At 39.2% G+C, this 20,481-nt stretch overlaps 1 protein-coding gene across 1 annotated transcript in view; it reads right to left on the bottom strand.

The window, feature by feature from the left end:
• Positions 1 to 20,481, bottom strand: part of LOC126109472 (protein timeless homolog) — a 505,261-nt gene that overhangs the window by 421,862 nt on the left and 62,918 nt on the right. The window contains exons 14-15 of the mRNA XM_049914500.1: positions 18,236 to 18,316; positions 17,059 to 17,156 (exon numbers count right to left, since the gene is read on the bottom strand). Coding sequence (XP_049770457.1) covers positions 17,059 to 17,156; positions 18,236 to 18,316 — 179 coding nt within the window. The remainder of the gene's footprint in view (positions 1 to 17,058; positions 17,157 to 18,235; positions 18,317 to 20,481) is intronic.

Here is a 20,481-nt window from a genome sequence, read left to right as displayed (position 1 = left end):
GCTGGACTTGCGCCACAATGGACTCTCTGAAGTGGAGGAAGATGCGCTGGGACGCCTCGAACTGCTTGCCACACTGCTACTAGCTGGTAATGCTTTAAATTTTGTGCCTCGCAGTCTACCAGCTGGTCTGAAGCTCCTGACACTGGATTACAATCCCATCACTGAGCTGACACCGGCCGATTTCCGAGGCCTGCCCAGATTGAGAGTTTTATCGCTTACATACTGCCATATCACAAACATTGTCCACGGAACTTTCTCAGCTCTGCCGTCACTTCAAGAACTGGACCTATCTGGGAATCCCCTAGTTTCCCCACTGCCACTGATATCTGGTCCTCTCGGTCTCACAAACCTACGCCTTTCGAACCTAACGTGGGACACCTCCACAGACTACACATCCACAGCCTTCCCAGTTGCTGCACCTGAGCGACTGGAGCTTCTTCAGTTGGACGGCAGTCCAGAGCTGGCTCGTGGTCTGCTTGAGGATTCTGCAACACTGGCTGCTTGTGGACAGCTCAGAGAACTCAACCTGGAAAATGTGGGCCTGACCCAGCTGCGGCCTGATTTGCCACTCCTCCTCCCTCGTCTCAGACTCTTACATCTGGCAGGCAACCCGTGGAGCTGCACAATGGAGGAGGTGCTGTGGTTGGCACAGTGGCTTCACCAGCTGTCAGAAGTGAATGATCGAGACAAACAACAGGACAACATTGGAGCCAAAGCATTTTGTGCTGAACCACCACCACTGCGGGGCATGCTAGTCAATCGGCTTACGGAAGAGAAACTAACTAGAAGCCTAAAAGGGTGGCAAAAGCCTCCCCCTGCACAAATGACCCTGTCTACACCTTACACAACACACACCGTACTATTCCATCCTCCTACCATCACAAGTCCACCAAAGAATCTTCAGCCTCAACAACTGACCACTACAGTCCCCAGCAGAGAATTTTCAACTGGCGAGCGACACACTACAATGGGCAGAGGTGCGTCAACTCGTCGAGACAAGAATGGTAACACCAGACTTGTCATTACTTTGTCACCGGCGACAGCTGCACCACATCAACCTGCTGCACCACATCAACCTGCTGCACCACATCAACCTGCTGCACCACATCAACCTGCTGCAACACATCAACCTGCTGCACCACATCAACCCATGACTGACACTCATTTTGCCAACGACTCTGACAGCCAGACGAAGGCCAGTATATCATTCAGCACTTCAGACAGCGATGAAAGTTCCAGTCAAAGGTATGGATCACCATCTGACAGTTCTGTATCACCAACCAGTGACACTGTGACTGCGTCTGAATGGTTGCCCCCAGCTACATTATCTGGAGTGACTATGTCTACAGACATACAGACAGTCTCAATAAGTTCACTCATCCATCTTACTTCCCCAAGTATGTCTCTTAATACTAATGCTAGTAATAGTGTTACTACTGTCGGTTCCCTGCCAGATACCAAAGCAACACTTGCAAGCACTGCCATAGAATGTTTAGGACAAGCACAAAACAATCCTCTACTTGGACAAGTAGAACAACCATGTGGGTTAGCTCCTGTGACAGTGCCACTGGACATGCAGACATCCACTGTCACAGAAGTTACTCACCTATCCCAGCCACAGCCTCAAAAAAATACTGCAGTGCACACACTAAACGAAACAGTGCAACAAACACATTCAAATGAGGGGAGTCTAGTTCGTCCAGGGGAAAGCAGAGTGATACTCAATATCACAGTTCTAACATCGCACAGTGAAAACACTACACGACCGCGGCCTGCTGACGTCACCACACTCCGTTCTGTCAAGGCAGCATCACATGTAATCAGGGTAATCAAACTGTTGAATGTAAGTTCATCTGTCAGCACAGCCACAAAAAAGAATATTTTAGCCAGTGGGTCGCAGAGAGTGTTACACAGTAAACCAGGACAACATCCATCCGGTACAACAGTTCCAACCAGAATGAACACTGATGAAAAGCAGACGACATGGTCTATACGTATCACAAAGGAAAGGCAAAATCATACTGCCTATACTCGTCCTACAATGAAACCTCAAGATGACCTACCTACTACCCATTCAAAGCAAAATGTGATGTCAAGAAAACATCAGAAAACACCGCAGGCATCAGTGAGACAGTGGAAAGCCCCAACTAGAAGTCAAGTTGGCCGGATTCCTTGGCCAAAAGAGCAGGATGAACAATACACGAGGAAGGCAACAACATTCAATGAAAAAAGAGAGAATATGGACCCTAATAACAGTGTTCAAAAGGCACAAAATGAACAAGGTACACATGACCATGTTGGAACTGTTAGCAGTCCATTCTATGCTGTCCATTACAAACATGAGCAGACGACAGCCACTTGGCCAGAAGTTACTGCCAATTTGTTAAGACAGGGAGAAATTCACAGAGCTCAACCACAAAGTATGGCCAAAACTACTGCTCGAAAGGAGCACCCTTATTTAAATGTATCACCAACGCAGAATCCTGTTTTGGATCTGATCCCCAAGTCAGAAAAAGCAGGAAAACATGCGAAAACACAACATTATGCTGATACTGATCTGGCTGGTGTTATAAATGGAACATATGACAATAAGATGGCAGTGGAATATGAAGTGGAAGGAAGTAGCAGTGAACTTCCAGGCACCAGCCAGCAGGTGGAGTATAGTAATATGCAAACCTTAGCAGCAACAACTGGTAAAACAAGCAACAATTCTCATCACACGTCTTCGACAGCAGAAACACTGCCCAATTTGGAAGACAATGAGAGGTGGCGAATTACTGAGACAAATAATTTTGCTATCACAGAGAAACAGCCAGTTGCTGAGGCTGGCAAAGCTGCTCGCGAGGTGCTTAGTACGAGCACTGCTTCAAACATTGGCACCCTTTCTTCTGAGGCAGAACCTAGTAGAAAAGGCACACCCATGACACAAAGTCCAGACACATTGCTTGTTGCCACTCGCAGATCAGATGAACTGTTACACAAGAGTGGAGTACAAAAGAGAATAAGAATTAACTCAAGACGTGGCACCCCACCAAATGCTAATAGTGGGCTGGTAATGTACAATCTCGTCAACGAAGATACTGACAACATAACAGCAAAGGATGATTCATTAGAACAAGAAGAGCCTCATTCAACTGAAGTAACACATTCGGTGGATGGGAGTCACAATAATGATGGTAACCATGGAAAGGATATTGTAGGGACCAGTGCAACTGTGAATGAATACAGGGAAACTATGGACCCAAACAGGCCTTACAGTCACCCTGAAGATCATAGTGACGATAACTTCGTGAGCACAGTATCTGGGCATCAAAGTCAGTCACTTAGCGATTCACTGCTTACTGTCTGGCAACGGCCAACATCTGTAGCTACTTTAGGAGAGGGAGGAAGAACAACTCAAGAAATTGGCAAGGATGCCTCTGAAGTGATACGGCAACGTATATCGAAAGTCCTCCGCGAATCGACTGAGAGTTCAGACGAAGACGGCGAGGGTGTAAGGACCCTTGAGAGCACGATGTTAAAAGCCGAAGGATACAGGACTACTGCTGAAGGGACATTTGCAGATGAGGAGCTGGCCCCTGCCGGATACGGGCGTATCAGAGAAGCATTTCTGGAGTTGGGACACAGAGGGGACAGACCTGGAAACGAAAGGGAAGCATTCTACAGTCGCCAAGTGGGTGACGAGGAGGCCGAGGACGAAGAGCTGCCCTCGACAGCGCACAGTGGTTCTCACCCCGGCATGTTTGTACTCCTCGCCGTCGGGGCTGCTCTCGTCGCTGCCCTCGGCGCCGCACTGCCGCACCTGGCTGCCAAGCGAGCGGCAGGTGGTAGTGGGAGCAACACCGTAGCTTTTGGCGGTTACAGCAGGCAGCGCGAGGAAGACGACTATGGATTTGGTGGCGGGGCAGACGAGGATATCGAAGTGCGTACCATGACAGAACTCTGGTGACGATCGCCACGAGGGCCCGATGCGGCAAACATTCCACTGCTTGCGAGAGATACCTGAGATTTCAAAAAGTTCTGTTGTATGACACTTTCATAGATGTGAGTGATTACCTCCAAACAAATGGGGGGGTGCAAAGAAACAAGAAAACCATATTTGTGGAATGTCAATGTCCGCTTCACAAACTCGGATTATCCAACTGCAAAGGTTCACTGTCATACGATCTGACATCCACAGTAAAATTTTTGTGAGACTTCAGCGTTACAGCAAGCAGATGTCAATTATTCTGACACTGGGTAATGTATTAATCAGAATATAAAAATTACAGCCAAATGTTTTGGGCAATATACCACCAAACAGCCTGACTGATAAATCAGATGCCTCGAAGTACCACAAACACATCACAACAGAAGTGTTGGCAGTGCAAGAAGTCAACCAATACACCAATAAGAATTCCAAGTCTTCATCAAAAAAGCGCAGTACACACAAACACGAACCAACGAAATCAGCTCTGCATAATATTGGAATTGCACTGCATCTTATGAAACATAAAAAGAGCTATAATGTAATCGGTGACTCTCCGTTTAAACCTGATGTCCAACAGGTTCGAAATGGAATATAAAGCATGGTCAACATTGACAATAAATTGAAATAATACCCATCAAATCATCTTTTCATGATTAATGGATATTTGGAAATTATTTTTACAATTTCCTCCAGAAGCTGTAAACCACACGTAAACTCATAGCAAGAGGCCTTGTGAGCTGCTATATCAGTATTAAGATTAGGAATATGGTAGTCAAGCAGATAACATATGAAAACTGATGTCTGTTATATGGCAACATTCATAATACTGGCACTGTCATCATCTCAAATAAGGCTACAATGCTAAAGTAACATTTAAAAGTGAATATTTTAGATGAAGGGGCAGTGAAAGCTCCAGAAGAAATCTAGAGAGTACACGGAACACAAATGTCTCTTGGCATTAGTTACGAAAGGTCTGACAAATCGTAATATAACAAACATGCAGTGTCAATGTGTTGATTTCATAGCGCTCTTCGAATCTATAACCTACAGAGAATAGGCGAGAGTATAATGCATGACAACTAGTTATTTGCACATACAGAGAAAAATATAAGACCCATTCAATGACTGTATTACCTATGGAACAGCAAACAGTGCTGATAGAATTTATACTGTTGTACTTGCTGGAAATGAATGTAGTAGAGCAGACAGGCCAAGAGAAAGAATTCCAAGGAAACAAAAACGCACAAAAGGAAATGTTTTTATATTTAACTGTTTCACAAAGAAGCAATTATTGGATGTATATCTGTCTATTAACCACACCATCTGTAGACATTGCATAACCATTGTCATCACATCACTCCATTACAAATCATATATATTTTACAATAAATCAGAATGGTAAATATATGGCTTTCCGCCTATCAACTCAATAATAACTGAACATGGAAACAGTATTAAAAATAAAATTCCATCAAACTGAAAGAGATATTCGAAGACTTTTGTAACAGACATCAAAAATAAAAATAATCTAGAGGGAAGTGTGAGTACAGTAAAACATCTACAGATCAATTCCTGTAAAACGATACACACTAACTTAGATCTGTGTCATATAAATGCATATGTGGAAATGTATCTGCCATCAAGAGTGAGAATTATGAGATACAATTTGCTGGTTAAATGTGCTACAGCTGTTCTAACTGCTGTCCACTGAAAAACCATTTACATGCCAACTGCATCATCATGGATAACAACAGCCTTCAGGATATCCACTTCATACAACAACATATTTTCAACAGTTTCACTCTTCAACATACACGTTGTGCTGCATTCCAGAAAACTTCAAAGTTTCTGTGTAAGTGTGACAATTTAATAGTCGTGTGTTAAGTCCTTATTTTGGTTTTCAATTCCTTTTGCTATGAGAGTGTTTTGGTAGATTAAATGGTGGTAGTACTAGTACATATTTTTCACATACTGCAGGACTATTTAATAACAGACTCACAGTAAGTATACACTACCAGAGAATGATCTCACTTTAAAAGACCTTCATGTTCCCCTTCTTCATGCACACTGATATTGACCAAACAGCTTGTCAGAAGAACGTGATTAATATACTAGTACGACTTTTGAGAAAACAAGAACATACGATCCGAAAATATCATGGCACTTCAAAGTTTATGGTGTGGCTGTGTTGAAAACATCCCCTTCAAGTAAATGATTTAAATGTTTTACTTTAAAGGGCAGATGAAGGACTTGTAACATTGTAGATTAAGTGATATGTTCTCTGCACAGGTTTTTAAGTAGTAGGGAGGTGTACTATGTTGCAACAAGATGTCAGGAAATTGTAATACATTTTAATGCAATAATACAACACATTAGCATTATCTTTCTCTCTTACAGTTATTATATGTGCTAGGTTTGTAATGTTACAAACTAGACAGATTTCCAGAGTAATTATATTGAACTTTCATCACCACATTAAAATTTTTATTTCAACTAAATGATCTGCACTTGAAAAGTGGTACCAAATTGTCATTTCACACATTCATCACAAATGTTTTATAAACAAATTGTGCCGATAACAGTGCATGGTGGACATACATGTTCTACTACCACAATTTTGGTAATTTTCCAAGTACGCACTACATCAGTTCATACATTTAAGGACTTCTTATATATAAAAAAAGAAAGAACAGTGTAAAGTACAGAAATGTTAAAATCATCCAGTCTATCTTGCATTCCCAGATGTCTACGTAATTGTATTGTAAGAAATTTTTCCCCTACAAAATATTGTGCCAAAAAAGCTGTATATTTTTTTACAAAAGCTTTTCTTCTACCAGACAACAATGTGTGTAAATGTGCTTCCCAGATTGTTTACTGTAAAGAGATTTGAAATATGCAAATTCTTCTGTAAGTGTAATTATTTTTAATAGAAAATATTTCACTGAACTGTTTTATATATTTTACATTTACAGTCTTAACAAGTGTGAAAACTAAATGTTATCCATGGACAAACCTTAGAATAAGTCAAACAAACAGAAAATGAGACAGCTCCGTGCAAAAGCAAAACCAATTGTGTTAAGGATGATGTGACGATCAACCACAGCAAACGTTGCCATACCTCAATGTGACTGTGACTATTTAAACATTTGAGACATTCAGTTCTTTACAGCTTAAGAGGTGAGATAATACAAATAGTCTGAAATAAGACAAACTGCTAAAAACAAAAATCTGCACTGAGAACATAGACTGAACATACAAAAAATGCATGATTGATTTCAATTACAATGCAGATATCAAATAATTTTTTGGTTGAAGGAAAATTATGTCAAAAATTACTGTATTTGTGAGAGATAGTCTTATCATCAGACCCAATAACTTTTTATCATACGTTCTGATGCAAGTCGGAGCCTATTTTAAGCTTGTAGAATTTGAATTTATTACCTTGAAATTACGAGGCTGTCATAAAGCAAAGACAAATGGCATATTTTTGCCCTGACTTTTTTAAAACTTCAGTGATGATAAACATTCACTGTTGGAAATGTGGTAGTAATGATGTTTGTACAAAGCTCCCTACTGAATGTATGTGGAGACGTTTGCATATTCTCGGGAGTAAAGATGAAAGGATTTTTGCTACTGTTTCATAGTATAAAATTACATTTCTTATGAATGATGGTGTATTGACTGCAGGCAAATATAGACACTTGAGAATAATTATTTCTGTGTTTCTGCTTCACTCTCAGAAAATAAGGAAACAACGCCAAGCCCCTTTATCCTCTTGCAGATCCCAAACACTATAAGGGACTAATACACTTATGTTCACTGTCCTACAGCAAAACAACACGAACATAATAAAGGAATTTCCATCATATTATCTTAATTAATAATAAGTCGGTGGCTTGAAAGTGTACTAGAATGTTAGATGTAATCAAATAATATTAATGAGACCCAGACACATTTGCAGTTACACATTTTTCAGTGAAAAATCAAGTGACTAGGCTCAGTTGTAAATCAGCTGATAGACTGATTGCATGATTATTAACTAATGAGGGTGGTTCTTAGAGGCAAATATCAGCATTTAACAGATTGCTAACACTGTTTGTCATACACTAATCAATGTACTCATTGGTTTATGATCCGATTACAGTGTGCTTTGGATAAATACCATACATTTTGTATTCAAGAAGAGTTACATCAGTTCTTTTGCTTTTCAACTAGGAATTATTTTCCTAACAAAATATACAAGAACTGCAGCTTTTTAAAACAGTCTATCTCAGTAGCATCAAATGATAGTATTAGTATTAGTAGTAGTAGTAGTAGTAGTAATAGTAATAATAATAATAATAATAATCAGTTATAACAATAGTAATATTATTATTATTATTATTATTATTATTATTATTATTATTATTATTATTATTATTATTATTACAGAAGACATGTGACAAGACAAATCCCAAGGGATGATTTGCAAAGATTGTCCAACAAATATTAGTCCCGTAAAATCTCTGTTTCAACCACAGCTCCTTACTGTATTGAAATACATGTGCTCCCTCATTAAAACTTATATTACTAAATGGCTAATGGTACAGCCACACAAGCACAAAGTCCCATTTTCAGATTGCCTATATCTAACACCTTCCAGGGGCAACTACAGTTGTATTTTAAGTATTTCATTTAACTGCTGACAAATTTAAAATATTGTCGTACTGTACGCAATAAAATGTTATAACCTCAAATTACATGTTCAACAAAATATGTCATATTAAAGATATTTCTCGAAGCTGCTTCTTGCTTACATGCTTAATATCAAATATTTAACATATTAACTCTTTTGTAAAATAATAAGACATATGAAGTTTTATACATGTTCAATTGTTTACAGAATTGGGGGTGAGGGGGGTTACTGCTCAGTTCTAAATTGAAAAATAAATAAATGAATAAAAATCAAGATAAGTTTGTGCAACTGAACAAGAAGAAGAAACATTATTATTATTATTATTATTATTATTTACAGTTGGAGTTATGAGTGTTTCATATCTAACATTAATAACTGATGACAGCCAGTACTTAGTGCCTGGAGGTGAAATGTGTGATACTGCCGACACACGAACATAAAAGTAAAAGTGACGGAGAGGAACAGGTTGGGGGAGGATAAAAGGAAGGGGAGGTCATCTCATATTCCAGTAAGAGGGAGGTGACAGTAGTGAGGACAAGGATAGGTAAATATCTTCTTGAGGGAGGAAGTAACAGTCCCAAAAACTAAGACAGTGCAGTCATTTTTACTTTAATGTGCATTGATTGGCAGTACTGCACATTTCGCCTAACGAAAACACGTGTTGCCCAGCAATTCTGTCATGATTTATCAGCTTTCTCAATTGAATTTTTCTTAGGTCTAACATTAACTATACCAATCAAAGGCTGGGAGATGGGGGAGTACTTTGTGTTCACCTTTTAAATACTGTAATCTAGTTGTGTACTTCATATTTTACAAGTTTGAAAAAAAAGTATTTATTATTCTTAACATAATGTAACCGGATAGATAAAATATCAATTCACCAAGTGGCAGCTGGAGAACAGACATGTTGTTGTTGTTGTGGTCTTCAGTCCTGAGACTGGTTTGATGCAGCTCTCCATGCTACTCTATCCTGTGCAAGCTTCATCATCTCCCAGTACTTACTGCAACCTACATCCCTCTGAATCTGCTTAGTGTATTCATCTCTTGGTCTCCCTCCACAATTTTTACCCTCCACGCTGCCCTCCAATGCTAAATTTGTGATCCCCTTATGCCTCAGAACATATCCTAACAACCGGTCCCTTCTTCTTGTCAAGTTGTGACACAAACTCCTCTCCAAATCTATTCAATACCTCCTGATTAGTTACCTGATCTACCCATCTAATCTTCAGCATTAATCTGTAGCACCACATTTTGAAAGCTTCTATTCTCTTCTTGTCCAAACTATTTATCGTCCATGTTTCACTTCCACACATGGCTACACTCCATACAAATACTTTCAGAAACGACTTCCTGACACTTAAATCTATACTTGATGTTAACAAATTTCTCTTCTTCAGAAATTCTTTCCTTGCCATTGCCAGTCTACATTTTATATCCTCTCTACTTCGACCATCATCAGTTATTTTGCTCCCCAAATAGCAAAACTCCTTTTGCTTTTGTTGATGTTCATCTTAAACCCTCCTTTCAAGACACTGTCCACTCCGTTCAACTGCTCATCCAAGTCCTTTGCTGTCTGTGAAAGAATTACAATGTCATCGATGAACCTCAAAGTTTTTATTTCTTCCCATTGGATTTTAATACCTATTCCGAATTTTTCTTTTGTTTCCTTTACTGCTTGCTCAATATACAGATTGAATAACATCGGGGATAGGCTACAACCCTCTCTCACACCCCTCCCAACCAATGGTCCCTTTTCATGCCCCTCGACTAACTGCCATCTGGTTTTTGTACTAACTGTAAATAGCCTTTCACTCCCTGTATTTTACCCCTGCCACCTTTAGAATTTGAAAGAGAGTATTCCAGTCAACATTGTCAAAAGCTTTCTCTAAGTCTACAAATCCTAGAAACGTGGGTCTGCGTTTCCTTAATCTTTCTTCTATGATAAGTCGTAAGGTCAGTATTGCCTCAGACATAAAAAGTATTTCATATGCAAGCTTTTGGAGCCAGTGGCTTCTTTGTCAGGTGGAAGGGTTGAAAGAGGAGGAAGAGGTGTAGAGAAAAAGGACTAGTGAGGTTTAGGAAAAGGGATACAGTTCAAAGGAGTCAACCAGAACCTCGGTTCAGGGGAGACTTACCGGATGGGATGAGAAGGAAAGACTGATTGTCCGGGACTACATCGTGCAAGATTTCAAAACCTGATAGTTTAAAGCTGGAAGATAGGGTAATATGCAAGACACACATGCATGAGTTAATAAGAGCGAAAAGCTAAGTGCATTGTATGTGAGAGAGGTGGGAGGTGGATGGTGAAAAATAGACAGGTCAGAAAATGAAAGATACAGAAAACTAAAACGGAGTGAAGAGGGGAGAATGTAGGACATGTTGTAGCACCAGTTTCCACCTACAGAGCTCTGAGAAACTGGTGTCTGGGGAAACAATCCAGATGGCACACGTTGTGAAACAGGCATTGAGGTCATGACTGTCATGTTGTAGTGCATGGTCTGCAACAAGATATTGTGTGTTGCCAATATCTGTCCTCTGCCTATGCCCATTCATCCTAACTGATGCCGATGTAAGAGGTCGAACAGTGTTTACATAACAGCTGGAATGTAGCATATGTCACTTCACAGGTGGCTCTCCCTATGTTAGTGGGTTTAATGTGAATGGAAGTGTGTACCTGGCCTTTGGTGAGGATTAAATCAACCTACTAACAAACAACAGTACTTAAATTTTGACATTTGCCATCCTTTCCATGTCAACCGTGTAATGTAATGTGTACGGAATGCAGCAACCAACACATACAACAATTTATTGTAGGGATGGTTATCTGGTCTGACAAGGTGCAATTCAAACTGAACAATTGCCACAATTGTGTGTACTGTGCTCCTGAAAATACTCAAGTTCACTTGGACAAACATGTTAATCTACTGGGTGTTCATGTGTGGTGTGGTCTGTCATCGCGCAGTTTGATTGGCCCATTCTTCTTTGAAGGTACCATAACTGGCGAGGTGTATCTCCATATGCTGCAAACATAAATTTTACCTGCCATCCAAACAAGAGGTCCGCAGGAGAGCTTCTGTAAAGTTTGGAAGGTAGGAGACGAGGTACTGGCAGAAGTAAAGCTGTGAGGACGGGGCGTGAGTCGTGCTTGGGTAGCTCAGTTGGTAGAGCACTTGCCCGCGAAAGGCAAAGGCCCCGAGTTCGAGTCTCAGTCTGGCACACAGTTTTAATCTGCCAGGAAGTTTCAAACAAGAGGTGTTTGGAAATGAAAGATTTTATCCATAACAAGATGGTGCTCCACCTCACCACAGCAGATCTGTCAGAGCCTACTTAGATGAAAATCTACTTGGTGATGCATAGGTTGAAGAGGGTTGTTGAGTACCTACCATGGTCTCCAGACCTTACACCTCTTGACTTATACCTATGGAGGATCTTGAAAACTGAAGTTTGTCAACAGAAGCCAGCTGTACTGAACAAGCTACTAGAAAGCATTAAGGTGTTCTGTGTGGCTATCTGGCTATCACACCACAGCACTGACAGCCGTAGTTTGGCAAGCGGCATTGTTTGCCTGCTAAGCGGAGTCGCTTTGAATCCACAAAGTAACATTCCCCCCATCCAAGAATTGTGATGGTATGACATTTTGTTACATCAATACAGACTATCAAAGAGTGTCTACATTTTTCTGGACCCATCTGTGCATGAGGAAGAAGTTCATACATTCACTTCACAAACTGTAACCTCCACTATATTGTGTAATGTGTTAATGCTACTATTTGAAACCTTATGTAATCACTATTCAATCTTATGAAATAGTAATAATCTTTCAAAAATAATTTAATTTTGTGACTGAAACACAATAGAACTTTTTGTTTTTACCCTCAGGAAATTACATTTTACTGCTCAGGGAGCTAATTACCCACCAGTTTAGAAACTATGGTTCTATTTGGAATAAGTCCCACATGACTGAGAAGTATTCTAAGATGGATTGCACCAGTGTTTTTTTAAGCAATATCCTCTGATTGTATTTTTGCAGTATCCTGTCAATGAATTGAAGTCTTCTTTACCTATGACTGAACATATGCGATCATTGCATTTCATATCCCCACCAATTATTACATCCAGAATTGTACAAGTTGGAAGATTCTGTATGTTAGCCACTGATAGTGCAGTCATAGGGAACTATATTTTTTTTTCATTTTATAAAACACACAGTTTCATGTTTCTGAATATTTAAAGCAAGTTTCCAGTCTTTTCACTGCTTTGAAATGTATAAAGATCTAACTGGACATTTTTGTGGGTTATTTCCCACATACTTAGGTAATATTTTACAATGGGTCATAACCACTTTTGTAGGCTGCCTGTATTTTTCTCATATTCTGTAAAAATTTATGGCAAGTTGCCTGTTATTGCACCACTTATCACAATCTGACTGGATACTTGTGCAGCAACCCCCCACCCCAATTCCTTGTTAGTACTTCACTGTAGATAACTCCATCACCTACAAGAAATGTGAGATAACAGATAACATGGTCTGTAAAGTAATTAATATTCAACATAAGCAGGGAGTGTCCCAATACACTTCCATTTCTTGGCCTGCTTCACTAGTAACACATCACTGCATTTTGTGCAATTCATTCATACTGATTCCACAGATCTCATATCAGTGAATGCAACTCAGCATTAAACATCTGGGGACCAATAAAGCCTCCCCCAAAACATCAGATGCATCGCACACAGTACATATGTAGTGTAGTGACCTCTCACGCACGTGTACACAGGGCACTCGAGGGAGCGTGCTGAGCTCAACTTGATAATTCAGTGGCTCCGGGACTGGGCCCTGTTCTCCCTCCCTCCTCCCACGTCCTCTGCCGGCCTTCGTTGCCCTGCCTCATGAATTCTACACGGTGGCAGCCTGCACGACTGATTCCAGTGGGGATGCACCAAGCTCGTGTTGCACGGAGTGCCCCTAAATGTTTTCTCAACACACACGAATGTGCGTGCCGATCGGATTGTTGCACACCCGAGTAACATCTCATAACTGAATATGATGATAATTTAAAACAGAGTCAACACTCACATAAACTAACCGAGAAGCTAGGTTCTGTGTGTTATGCCCTTGAACTTTAGTTCCAAATAAACAACCCCTAAGAAAATTACAGAATTGATCAACTCACTAAAAAGTTGCAATTCTGTTGACAGCAGTGAGCTTGCTGTATTGAGCTTTTTTTTTTTTTAGTGGCTTCATTTTCAGTTTTTGTGGTGTTAGTGCGCCAGATATTTATGTTCATTCTGCGAGTGGTCGTGTTCCATGACATTATAAAATTATATATATATATATACCTAAAAACAAAGATGATGTGACTTACCAAATGAAAGTGCTGGCAGGTCGACAGACACACAAACGAACACAAACATACACACTAAATTCAAGCTTTCGCAACAAACTGTTGCCTCATCAGGAAAGAGGGAAGGAGAGGGAAAGACGAAAGGATGTGTGTTTTAAGGGAGGGGGTAAGGAGTCATTCCAGTCCCGGGAGCGGAAAGACTTACCTTAGGGGGAAAAAAGGACAGGTATACACTCGCGCACACACACATATCCATCCACACACATATATATATATATATACTTAAAAACAAAGATGATGTGACTTACCAAATGAAAGTGCTGGCAGGTCGAAAGGATGTGGGTTTTAAGGGAGAGGGTAAGGAGTCATTCCAGTCCCGGGAGCGGAAAGACTTACCTTAGGGGGAAAAAAGGACGGGTATACACTCGCACACACACACATATCCATCCACACATATACAGACACAGGCAAACTCTTTGCCTTTACAAATGTCTGCTTGTGTCTGTGTATGTGTGGATGGATATGTGTGTGTGTGCGAGTGTAAACCTGTCCTTTTTTCCCCCTAAGGTAAGTCTTTCCGCTCCCGGGATTGGAATGACTCCTTACCCTCTCCCTTAAAACCCAATCCTTTTGTCTTTCCTTCTCCTTCCCTTCCTGACGAGGCAACCGTTGGTTGCGAAAGCTAGAGTTTTGTGTGTATGTTTGTGTTTATTTGTGTGTCTATCGACCTGCCAGCGCTTTTGTTGGGTAAGTCTCATCATCTTTCTTTTTATATATATATATATTTGTTGTTATGGTTACGGTGTAATTTTTTGCTGCAATAAAGAAAGGAGCAATAAGTTATTTTTACTCGAATTTACCGTATTTCGCTCTGTGATTTTCTGCCAAATATCTGTTTCTGTTCTGTGAATTGCTTTTGACTGGACCTTTATTCGCGTGAACCATGACACTCAAGTTCTGGAACCGTTGTATTTTGCTGGTCTACTGTGGAAAACCTTCGTTCTCATTTTGCACTGAGTATTATAAGTTTGACTTACATTCAGCCTGTACGAAGATGCATAAACTGAAAATGTACAGTATCCAGAAATTTGATGGTAAAAATTTCCAAATGTGGAAATATCAGTTGCAAATTACTTTTTGTGCTAAAAACATGCTTGATATCGTCGAGGGGAAACCGAGGCCAAATGAAGCTGGTGAGAGTCAAACCGCTTGGGATGACTTAAATGCAAAGGCGACGCTCATTCTATCTACTGCGATGGAATTTGAACAACTGCCATCTGTTATGACGTGCACAAATGCAGCGGAAATGTGGGCCAGACTAAAGACTATTCATGAACAGCGATCTGCAGTTAATAAAATGGCCTTGAAGAGGAAATTTCTTGATTACATAATGTCGCCAACAGACACGATCACACTACACATTAGTCAAGTAGAGCTCTTGGTACAAGCATTAATTCTGACCACACCGAAAGTCTTCACTAACACATGAATAGAGTTATTTTTTATTTTACGTCTAGGGTAAGTGCCTTATCAGTTCTATCTGTAGGGTTGTCAAATATGGGCCACAGGGCTAAGAAAACTACTTTGCAGATTTTGTAATTACCGAATTGTTTGGGAAAAGATAAATAATGTTGAGAAACACCTTAAATATAGGCATCAAAATGGTGCTATTTTTCAGAAGAACAACTGATTCATTGAAAGATTAAACAGAGTCAAAATAAAAAAAGAAAAACAAGCAAAGTCCTTTGCAGGGGCAGGGAATCACTTTTTGTTAACAGTCAATTTCTAAGCACTAAGCACTTGATTTCGATGGTATTTGTCAAAGAAACACAACTGTAAATCCTGAGTCTAGTTTACAGTACATTACTATTTGTCACATAGATTTGCAATGGAGACTGCTAATTGCTATTAGCTAACTCAACTTTTCATATAATTTGTGTAAAGACTGATAAATGAATAGGCTCTTTTTTTGGTAAAATTTGCAGTTTTTACTGCATGTGGCATGACAACCTTTTAATTTGTACATCTAAAAATTACAAAAAAATTTATCATTCTCTGTTGTTATTTCTATGTGACTTTGAAGTTTATAGTACTGGGGATGGCTGCACATTTTCCACAAATTAGGGAAAAAAATGAATTTGTACTCAAAGCTTGTTGCACACATCACATTTCAAAAAAAAAGAAAGTGAAGTTTACATTTTAAAAAATTATGAATTATCTGAAAGTTATGGCAAATAATAAACAAACTGACCTGTATAGTCTGTTGCATAAAATAGTGAGTCAAGAGTAAGATGGTCATAAGGGGAACAGGTAAAAAGCTGCTGTTCAATAAATTTTATACTCAGCATTCAAATTGTACCATAATGGAATGGCATAGGAAGTCTGCACTACCTAAATTATCCATCTGCGCATCTTCAAAAAAATGAGTCAATTTTTTTTTCACAATACTCTCAATAAATAACACAGTATTGACTCTCTCAATAAATAACACAGTATTGACTCATCAGGCAAGAATTCTATGGAGTGAGAGTAATGAGAAAAGAAAGTGAAGCACAAATGTGCTTCCAAATCAGTAGTATCCACAGACCCCACACAAATTTGTTTGCACTTTTCTGGGAGATATTTTTTCAATGGAGCATCATAAAATATTCCTTCCTCAATCATAACAAGTCACAACAGGTAAAATATGTCCTTACATTTCTTCACTTACCTTTACGAGCCTTTAAAGTGGGCTGTGTGCAGGAACAATCAGACCTGTATTCACATATTATTCTACCAGTTTCTTCCTAAGTTTTGTTTAATGTTAATTTGAATATCAATGTCATACCTTCCTCGAGAAACTGAACATCAAACATCACAACAAATTCAACAATATGCCCTCCCACAAACCCAAATAAAAGATGTTATGTAATGTGTTATTATTACTGTTATTATTACTGTTGTTGTTGTTGTTGCTGTTCTTCTTCTTCTTCCTGAAATGATTCTGCTTATGCAGGTTGTTCACAAAGCCTCTTCCAATCTTCTCCCACAGAAAAAAATTACACACTCTTTAAAAACAATCATGTACTCACGATTCAAGTCTGCGATATAAATGTCCCTGAAGATGTCGTACTCGTCAGTAAGTGAAGCATTAGCTGCACCAAAAACATCATTTTCTGGCCACACTTCCCTGAAAGACAAATATATTCACACATTACAGAGATTAAATTCCACTTGTGTGTTTGTATTTAGAGCAGGATTCTCATGCCTGTATACTATCTGGTGCAATAGCTCATATTGGCCAACTGATTAAGTAAAAACAAACAAGAAGCCATTCTAAGAAAACCTGATTATCTGATAACATAACTATGAATAAAAAAGACTATACCATAAGGCAATGGTTGGCTATTTTGTGTGGTGTCTGTATCTGGTTGATTGAGAATATCACATTCTGTATTTCATCCCTTCCAACTTGGGGCAGTGGAACGAATCCATGTTAGAGACACAGTACGTCAACATCAGCTGATTTTGGAAAGGATTATGCACAGTCTGAATTTCAGAATGCTGCACTTTTACTCTGCCACCCCCCTCCCCTCGTTCTTGCATGACTTCCTCTTTCACGCGAACCTCCTCATTTCAGAGTAATGTTTACATACGTAGTATCCACACACACACACACACACACACACACACACACACACACATACACACATCAGGTCCAAACAGCCTACTGACATTTGTGAATTGCTCCACTCTGTTGTCTCCTCACTCCCATCATCCACCATACTAGAAATTCAAACTTCATTTTCTTGTACGAATCCAATTTATGCTGTTGAGCACATAAACAACAAAAACACGGATCCAATTGCCATCATGTTTTTATAGTCCACCTGAATGGGAATGAATATTATCTGTATGTGTTTGGAAAGTCTTAAGGGCATAAATTGGAAATGTAATTAAGTATTTAACAAATTTATAGCAGCATTATACCTTTTATTCTACAAAATTTAACATAAAATTTGAGGCATGAGAGCATATAACATTTTCTTGATGTCTACTCCTCCTGAAATTCTGAAGGGTTGCATTCACTCATACGAAAATCAGAAACACTGACTTAAAAGCCATGACCTTGTGAAGAAGAAAATATTTCACAATATCAGTCCAAGATCCCATACTTTATGTTTTATCAGTCAGTACAGTATGAATTAGTGGATACAAGTGGAATCACAATGGGACATAAATTAAAAAGACAAGTCCTCCGATACATACCTTGCTGCCCTGAGCAGGGCTATGGCCATTTCAAATTCACTTTGCCTAAGAAGTCGCTGGATCTTCTTCACACAGTCAGACCTGTTAAAAGGAATGGAAATATAATGCAGAAGAAATTTCACCAGTTCATACCAAAATACTTATTTTAAAATTCTAAGAAATTGGCATTAGCATTTTACATCTGCCTTTAAAGTTAAAATTATATGAGCAGACTATTAGTTTTTCGTTATGAAAGCTGTTTTTTATGTCCATGTTTGCTTCAACAATAATTCTTTTTTGAAAGATTCTGCATTTTGCAAAAAACAATTTCTCGTTTTTCTTTACCCATACACCTTTCAGTGACGTTTCACCATCTTTCAGTACATTTCCATTTATTTTTCTGTCAAATCACCATAGTTTTGGAATTGTGGTCTCTACTCTCCAAAAGCTTTGCTAATTACAAAGATTAATAGCACATGACATTGTCTGTTTTCTACAAAACAGCTGCTACTGTGGTTTATTGGGAACAAAAAAGAAATAATCATAATAATAATAGGACTTTTGGTGTTTGGGTTATTTTGTGCTTTGTTAATGTTATTGATCTTACTGATTTGTTGATCTCTGCTATGAAGACCGCTATGTAGATTATGTGTAATGTTTGTTAGGTTATTGAAATTCTTTACAAAAAAAATGGGCCTGCTTGTCTGTCAAATGGGTCCTGTAAACTTTGCAACAGTGAGGGATGTATGTAATACGTCATAACATTTTGTAGTTTCCACATTGTCAAAATTAACCCTTCGTGATACTCTTTACAGTGGTCTGCTAAGAAGGGATGTAGAACACTGTATTTGCAGACGTGTTCTGTATCATTGCTTGCAATATATTCAACTGTTATGCAATCCATATAAAACAGGGGCGGGCAGGAATCTTGCACGTGTGCGGTGCACTTGCACGCGTGCAGTTAACAGGTGTTCTGCGTGCACACAGGGGCAAGCTGGCCACCCGCTTCTATCCACTCCCCACCATATCGTCTCTCCGCTTCTTCCTCTGTAATGCGTTTTGTTTCCTGGCCTGTTTTATTGAATGAAGGAATAAGGTTAGTAGGAGTGCTTGAAAGAAATCGTGGTTTGAAAGAGTACCTATTACCTATGATACGTTTTATTTATTTATCACAGGTGGAGTTTACAATACATTTAATGTCTGGAACAAAATTTCTACATACAGACAAACGCAAACAGTTATGTAAATTTTCATTACTGATGTTTGCTCTTAACCGAGACTTATTAATTTTCATAACAGAAAAAGTCTCTCACAAACGTATGTCGAGCCAAACATTGACATTATCTTTGTGGCTTCACAATGGAGACGAGAAAACTCTTGCTGTGGAAAGTCGTGATAAAAATCTATTACATGTCTTGCCAAAAGGAACTTGTCTCTCAGACGAGAATTATGCTGTAGAATCTACAGTGCAGATCTATTAATTCCATTTGCAAACTGGGATGAATATCATCGACAGAAACAGCAAATTGTCTCGAGAACTACTCAAAACCTTGGGATAAGTGTGATATATCCCCAAATCGCTTGAGAAATTCCTCTTTTATTGCACTAAGTACGCGAACATTGAAATTTATTATAATGGCGTTCAATATTAAACTTCCGCTGACCAGCGAGAATACTATCACATATTATACATTTCGAATTTTCACATTTTTGCACAAAGAAAAAATGATTCTCCCATTCCTTTTTAGAAGATAGCAAATCTCCACTTCACCGTTTCCTTGATTCACTCTGCATTTTCCGGTTCTTGAAATACAACGTTCACTACGTAGTGGTCGCTTCACTTCAACATCCGCAGCTTAGCCTGGTACTACACTGCCACAACCTGCCGGCTGTCGTCACTGTCCCGTTTGATGATTGCACGCGAGCAGCACACGTGCAGCGCTGTGTGCTCATGAGCCGCGTGCAACATTTGCCCACCCCTGATATAAAAGAAGATGCTAGATTTTCAAGTGTTCATTACACGCAGATAACGGTAACAAGTGAGAACATCATGCGGCTTATTAAACTGTATGGGTTACCAACTTTATGTCCTATGTTTACTTGTACTTGACAAAAATCTTTACACCTGGTCACAGAGCACTAGTCATAGCTCTGGGAAGGAATAGAATAATTGTTTGGGAACCACTGTTTCTAATGCCTAAGTTATAGATTTCAGTTCAACCACAACTGATTTCTACTTTTATTTAAAAAAAAAAAAAATATGTTTG

The sequence above is a fragment of the Schistocerca cancellata genome, chromosome 12, assembly GCF_023864275.1.
Source record: "Schistocerca cancellata isolate TAMUIC-IGC-003103 chromosome 12, iqSchCanc2.1, whole genome shotgun sequence".
NCBI lineage: Eukaryota > Metazoa > Arthropoda > Insecta > Orthoptera > Acrididae > Schistocerca > Schistocerca cancellata.
Note: the sequence above shows the minus strand (reverse complement) of the source record. Positions and strands in the feature narration are given on the sequence as shown.